This window comes from Sinocyclocheilus grahami, unplaced genomic scaffold (assembly GCF_001515645.1).
Source record: "Sinocyclocheilus grahami isolate Dianchi unplaced genomic scaffold, SAMN03320097.WGS_v1.1 scaffold1961.1, whole genome shotgun sequence".
Lineage (NCBI taxonomy): Eukaryota > Metazoa > Chordata > Actinopteri > Cypriniformes > Cyprinidae > Sinocyclocheilus > Sinocyclocheilus grahami.
In genome coordinates, this window is record NW_015507140.1 from 67,355 (window position 1) to 74,549 (window position 7,195).

Below are 7,195 nucleotides of genomic sequence, written 5' to 3' on the forward strand. Positions count from 1 at the left end.
TTTTTTTATGGATGGGCACTTTTTATTTAACTTCTTTTGGACTGAAGCATACAACACCCGCTGAGTGCCATTAAACAGCTTGAAAGATCAAAGACAATTTTTTATACAACTCCGACTGGATTCGTCTGAAAGAATAAAGTCATATACACCTCAGATGACTTGAGGATGAGTAATTTGTGGGCTAATTTTCATTTTTGGGTGAACTAACCCTTTAATGTAATAAAACACTTATAATTTATTGTCTATTCTCTCTAATACTAATAACAATAGTAAAATTATATATATATATATAAAAAGGAAAATGTCCATAGACAGCACATATGCACATTCACAGTTCTATTTACAGATGAAGGTTTGATTAGTTATTTACAGATGTGCAGTACGGAGGTGAGTTATGTGTTGTTCAGAGCTTTCTGACCCTCCATAGACAGCAATGCAACTGAAATGTACCTAGGCCCAGAAACAAAGTAAGGACATCAAGTGCAGAGGAAAGCACATGCATGCGTCGTGGTTCTCTCCATAATGGCGGATGATGTGATTTGGAGGAGAAGAAGTGTTGAATAAAGTCGATATTTTTGTTTTCTTGGCACACTAAAAGTAGTCTCGTAGCTTCGTAAAATCATGGTTGAACCACTGATGTCACATGGACAGTTTTACCAACGTCCTCACTTCGTTTCTGGGCCTGGGAACATTTCTCTTCCGTTGCTGTCTATGGAGGATCAGAAATCTCTTGGATTTCCTCAGAAATATCTTAATTTGTGTTCCGAAGATGAACAAAGGTCTTTGGGATTTTTGAACGACATGAGGGTGAGTAATTAATGACAGGATTTTAATTTTTGGGTCAACGATCCCTTTAATGTTACACATGATGTGGACTCGACCATTTCCTGAGTCCAAAATGTCTGAGTTCATGTTTAATCCGTTGTTAATAATCGAGTCCAAGATCGAGTACCCCAAGTCTAACGGTGCCACACAGCACCTTCTCAATATAGAATCCTGCTGAATATACAGCAGAGTCTCCTGGTCTTCACTTCTGAGCTTCCTACACATCATAACATTATTACAGGATTCCTGTCTGAGAAACTCCTTCCACACTGATGACATAAAACAGTTCTCTCAAATGAATCCTCGTGTGTTGATCAAGCTTGTGTTTAATAAATGCAGTGTAATTTTCTCATGTGCCTTTTAAGGTTTCCTTTTTGAGTAAAACTTTTTCCACACTGTTGGCAGATGAAGGGACTCTCTCCAGTGTGAACTCTCATGTGGACTTTAAAGCTTTCATGTAGATCGAAACTCTCTCCACACTGAGGGCATGTATAAAGTTTTTCTCTAGTGTGAATTCTCATGTGCCTGTTAAGATTTTCTTTTCGGTTGAAACTTTTTCCACACTGATGGCACACGTAACACTTTTCTCCAGTGTGAATTCTCATGTGCCTGTTAAGGAATCCTTTATGAATGAAGCTTCTTCCACACTGTTGGCAGATAAAAGGACTCTCTCTAGTGTGAATTCTCATGTGGACTTTAAGGGTTACTTTTTGAGTAAAACTCTTTCCACACTGAAGACAGGAGTATGGTTTCTCTCCAGTGTGAATTCTCATGTGCCTGTAAAGGCTTCCTTCATGAGTGAAACTGACTCCACACTGTTTGCAGGTGTAAGGCTTCTCTCCAGTGTGAACTCTCATGTGCACTTTAAGGTATCCATATTGAGCGAAACTCTTTCCACACTCAGGGCAGGTGTAAGGCTTGTCTCCAGTGTGAACTCTCATGTGCCAGTTAAGGTCTCCTTTTTGGTTGAAACCTTTTCCACACTGATGGCACACGTAACACTTTTCTTCAGTGTGAATTCTCATGTGTCTATTAAGAAATCCTTTTTTAATGAAGCTTATTCCACACTTTTGGCAGATAAAACAACTCTCTCCTGGGTGAGTTCTCATGTGGACTTTAAGGTTTACTTTTTGAGTAAAACTCTTTCCACACTGAAGACAGGAATATGGTTTCTCTCCGGTGTGAATTCTTAAATGCACTTTAAGGTTTCCATGTTGATCAAAACTCTTTCCACACTGTTGGCAGGTGTAAGGCTTCTCTCCAGTGTGAACTCTCATGTGCACTTTAAGGTTTCCATGTTGATCGAAACTCTTTCCACGTTGAGGGCAGGTGTGAGGCTTGTCTCCAGTGTGAACTCTCATGTGCCTGTTAAGGACTCCTTTTCTATTGAAACTTTTTCCACACTGTTGGCAGGTGAAAGACTTACCTCCAGTGTGAACTCTCATGTGGCCTTTAAGGTTTCCATGTTCATCAAAACTCTTTTCACAGTGAAAAGGGGTGAAATAACTTGTAGTTCCTGTTTCATGAGCTGTTTTCTGTGAGAAAGTCGCTTTAATCTGTGGCCAACTGAAAGATTCTTCTCCGGTTATAAAATCATGATGAGTCTCATATTCCGTTTCATTCGGTACTATGCACTCCTCTTTCAGCGGCATGAGGTCTATGGTGAAAAAAGACAAATGTAAGTTAGCCCAGGTAAATAGCACAAAGAAACAGACATCAAAACATTTACCAACATGTAAGCTAGATAGTATATCCACTAATATATTAAAGGAAGTGCTTCAGTCATGGGGATTGCAGGAGGAGCGTCGACTGGACGAGGTTACAGTGTTTTGGCCATTGGCCAATGTACTATCTACATTAGTTAACATGAACGCGTCTTTAATTGATTTCTGCCATATGTACATTAACTGACAGTCACCACTGATAAGCTACCACTAAATATTGTAGAAACTTAATTTGCAGTAATTTGATTTGTATGGTGAAAAGCTCTACAAATAAACTTGAATATAAACTTGAACTAATAATGAACTATACTTCTATAGCATTTATTAATCTTTGATCATGTTAATTTTAACATTTACTAATACATTATTAAAATCAAAAGTTGTATTTGTAAACATTAGTTAATGCACTGTGAACTAACATCAACAAAGATTAATAACATCACATCGTTCCCCAGCAGAAAGGCCCCCGGACGTGACGGTTTCGGAATTGAATTTGATAAGAAATACTCGCTCCCCTAATGTTGAGATTATTTAACCATTCTATTGAAAATAGGAAATTTCCACAATGTATGATGCCAACATTTCTTTAATTCTTAAAAAAGGGAAAGATGAAAAGGATCCAGCATCATATCGCCCCATAGCTCTTCTGAATTCAGATCTTAAATTTTTATGAAAATCCTTGCGAATAGACTAAATAAACGTATAACTAAAATTATTCACTCCGATCAGAACGGTTTCATCCCAGGGCGCTTTTCCTTCTTTAATGTGAGACGCTTAATGAACATTTTATATTCAAAGTATGATTCTCATTTAAATGTCACCATCTTATCTGTCGATGCCAAAAAGTCATTCGACCAAATTGAATGGAATTATATGACTTCGGTGCTCCAAGAATTTGATCAAGGTGAATCATTCTCTCTATGGGTGAAAATGCTTTATGCCAAACCCAGGGCCTCAGTCCTTACTAATTTCTATAAATCATCACAATTCACATTACATAGAGGCACTAGGCAGGGGTGTCCGCTTTCACCCTTGCTTTTTGCCATTGCTATAGAGCCCCTTGTGGTTGCTATAAGAAATAACCCAGTTATTTCATTTCCTAAGATAGGCCACTTAGAACACCATATATCTCTTTATGCTGACGACATTATTCTTTACCTTATTGACCCAGAATGGTCTATTAGACTTACTGGAGACTTTTGGAAAGTTCTCTGGATACTCTAGTAACAGGCATGAATTCACTCTTTTGCCAATTTACAATTAAATTGACCCTGGCTTCATACAAAACCTAAATTTTAAAATCGCAGCAGACAGTTTGAAATATTTGGGGGTCACTTTACCAAAAAATGCAAAGGATATATATAAATTAAATTACTTAACTATGCTAGAGAACTTGAAACGTAATATTGAAAGCTGGAGGACCTTCCCACTGTCTATGGTAGGGCGCGCGAATGCAATCAAGATGGTGACATTGCCCAGATTTCTTTACCTTTTTCAAAACCTGCCAATTTTCGTGCCCAATTTTTATTTTTTTTTAAACCTTGGATTCGATTGTCCTGCCATTTGTGTGGGGCTTCAGAGCACACCGTATTTCTAAGTTACATGTTTGTAAACCAAGGTTGATGGGAGGATCAGGCTTGCCAAACTTCCAGCATTATTATTGGTGTTACGGGGCTGACGAGACGTGAGACTTGCGGATCCATTCGCAGAGCTTTATTAGACACAGACAGAGACGTGGTCATACAGCAGGCATGGGTCAGATGAGGGCAAACAGGTATATGGTGGGCAAAACACAAGAATAGTCCTAGAGCTAGCACAGGTCGACGATCGGCAGACAGAATCAAAAGGGGCAAGACAAAAGGGGTGAATCCAGGGAACCAGGCGAAGATCAGAAACCGGGAAGGCTAAGGCAAACGACTAGGGCTAAGACTAAGGCTAAGACAAACGACTAGGGCTAAGGCTATGACAAACGACGTAATCAATACGCCAAAAACTTTTTTTACTCCACTTTTAATTATAATAAAACCATGGTTAATTTTTGTATGGGAAGACGGTTTAATATTTTTGTTGGATGCATTTTCTAGTGCCGCAGCCAAACTCTTGTAGACCTCATTATTTTACTGTTATACAATGAAAATGAACTTGTATTAGGGCCACAGAGATTACTCAAAAACACAAAGAGTACTAATTACTTGATAAGTAAAGTAACTTGAAAGTAATATAACCTAAAAAAATACACTACAAAGAGAAACTCATAGTTCTTTCATTGATGTAATATTTACTGAAAAATTACATAAGTATTATTTGTATACACTCCCAATATCAATATCTTTTTTTTTTGGTTTTGTAAAATAAAGAAAACTAATAGGATGCGCTTTCTGCAATCTCAGTCTTTGAATATATTCCTGAAACGAGTCACTAAAATGAATGAAAATGACATGAGACATATATCTAAAGAAAGCTTGAAGTGTCTATTTTTAAATGAAGTCATGTTGAAAACAAATATTCTCTGATAAAATAATCCGTATGAAACCAACGCGAGGTAGTCTTTCCCATCTGAGCTCATCTATAATGTGATCACGCGCTATAAGATAATAGTCCACGCCAAACCACGCTTGAGACGTGCAAATATGTAAATGCCCACATCACCTCTGTAAACAAAGAAAAAATCATCAATTTCATCTCGGCTACTTTTCATTTTTAGAAGACGACGCGCTGTGAGGAATAAGCCTTGAATTTATCTCAGAAAAAGAATGCGACGTGGCTTAATCCAGAGGAGAATCTCATTCTGATCAGTCATTTATTTTTACTTATATTTAGTAGAAACAGTCGTGCAGCAGAAGAGGACAGCAGTCTGTAAATGTTTTGTATCTTTTCTCATTAGATTTTCGCGCGGTTGTCGTTGCTAGGACACATTGTTTGTTTACTGTGTTTACCGTGGTAAAAGCGTGCTGAAGTTGCGTTTGTTCTTGTGCGTATTACACCGTGACTTTGCAGTTTCGGTGTAATAAGTAGTAAGGCTGCATTCAATTACATGGAATCAGGGGAGTATATATTTGCACAGTACACCGCGGCAGCCGTCACGTGAAGACCGACGAGTGTAAAGAACATCGAGTTAGAGACCTGCACTCCCGGGGAGTACCGCGGGACCCAACGCAACAGGATGTTGATGCTTAGCCTAAATAACAAATATTTTATCGGGAGTGTTTATGCTGGCATGTTGTGGAGCTTAGGAGATGTTACAGAACCATTTCATGTACATTTCTTCGATGTACTGAAAAAGTCTAGGCTATATAGATTACTTTTATGCGGGTGGGACAAAACATGCATGTCGCGGGTGGGAGCGGGACCAGATAAGATATATTTCTGCGGGAGCGGGACAGAATCTTGCGGGAGCGGGACTGCGTAGGTCTCTACATTGAGTCTACCTGCGCGACTCCACCGAGCAAGGACACCGACAAGGCACCCGAGTATTGCTTTTTTCCCCCTTTCTTTACTTTTTGTATAACTTGTTCTAATTGTACTCAATATGTGCTTTCAAATCTCTTCTATTACTACTAACACTCATAAATCACGCACTGTACGTTGGAGGCAGCGCAATCCTAATAATTTAAGTACTGTCCCTATGTCCTCTACTACTTTACTCTTTATTCCAATTGGTCTCTGGAACTGCCAGTCTGCTGTAAACAAAGCAGATTTTCTTTCATCTATTGCTACTCATTCAAGTCTCAACCTTATGGCCCTAACTGAGACTTGGATCAAACCTGAGGACACTACCACTCCTGCAGCCCTCTCCACTAATTTCAATTTTTCCCACACCCCACGCCCGATTGGGAGGGGTGGAGGAACGGGTATACTTATTTCTAAAGAATGGAAATTTTATGGTCTACCATCTCTTACCAGCAACAGTTCATTTGAATCACACGCAATTACTATTACCCACCCTGTTACAATCCATTTTGTAGTTATTTATTATCCCCTAGGTCAACTGGGTAACTTCTTAGATGAGTTGGATGTGTTATTCTCAAACTTCCCTGAGGACGGTATTCCTTTGGTACTACTTGGTGACTTCATAATCCACCTAGATAAACCACAGGCTGCTGACTTCAACACTGCCTCATTTGACCTCAAGCGCTTGTCAACTACAGCTACTTACAAATCAGGTAACCAATTGGACCTTTTCTACACGCGCTACTGCTCAACTGACAACACTTTAGTTACACCGTTGCACACCTCAGACCACTTCCTCATCACTTCTAACCTCACACTGACTCCGGACACAACACACACTCCTCCGCAGGTCACCTTTCGGCGTAACCTATGCTCGCTCTCTCCCACTCGCCTATCCTCTATGGTTTCATTCTCACTTCCTCCACCCTTCTCAGTTTTCAGCACTGGACACAAACACTGTTTCTGACATTTTTTGCTCCACTCCATCATCTTGCTTAGACAACTTTTGCCCCCTTTCATCCAGACCAGCACGCACCACCTCCTCTGCCCCCTGGCTGTCTGATGTTCTCTGGGAACATCGCTCTAGACTCGGCTGCAGAGAGGAAGTGGCGCAAATAAAAAAAACTCTACTGACCTTAGTGTATATCAGTCACTCCTCTCCTCCTTCTCTGCAAGTGTCTCCACTGCTAAAACAA

The 7,195-nt window shown here is 39.6% G+C and overlaps 1 protein-coding gene across 2 annotated transcripts; it reads right to left on the reverse strand.

Moving 5' to 3' along the window:
• Positions 1-791: 791 nt before the first annotated feature.
• Positions 792-2,478, reverse strand: LOC107573495 (gastrula zinc finger protein XlCGF57.1-like). 2 transcript variants are annotated; one of them, XM_016259927.1, is made up of 2 exons: positions 2,291-2,478; positions 792-2,122 (listed from the first exon to the last, which is right to left on the reverse strand). In XM_016259927.1, the coding sequence occupies exons 1-2, from the start codon at positions 2,475-2,477 to the stop codon at positions 1,152-1,154; spliced, it is 1,158 nt and encodes a 385-aa protein (XP_016115413.1). In that variant the 5' UTR covers position 2,478; the 3' UTR covers positions 792-1,151. The 2 variants fall into 2 exon arrangements, with proteins under 2 accessions (XP_016115413.1, XP_016115412.1); XM_016259926.1 differs by having other exon boundaries at positions 792-2,478.
• Between the last annotated feature and the right edge of the window lie 4,717 nt (positions 2,479-7,195).

What these genes read in the sequence shown, in the direction of transcription:
- LOC107573495 (XM_016259926.1), bottom strand. Translation starts at nt 2,477, where the DNA reads ATGCCGCTGAAAGAGGAGTGCATAGTACCGAATGAAACGGAATATGAG.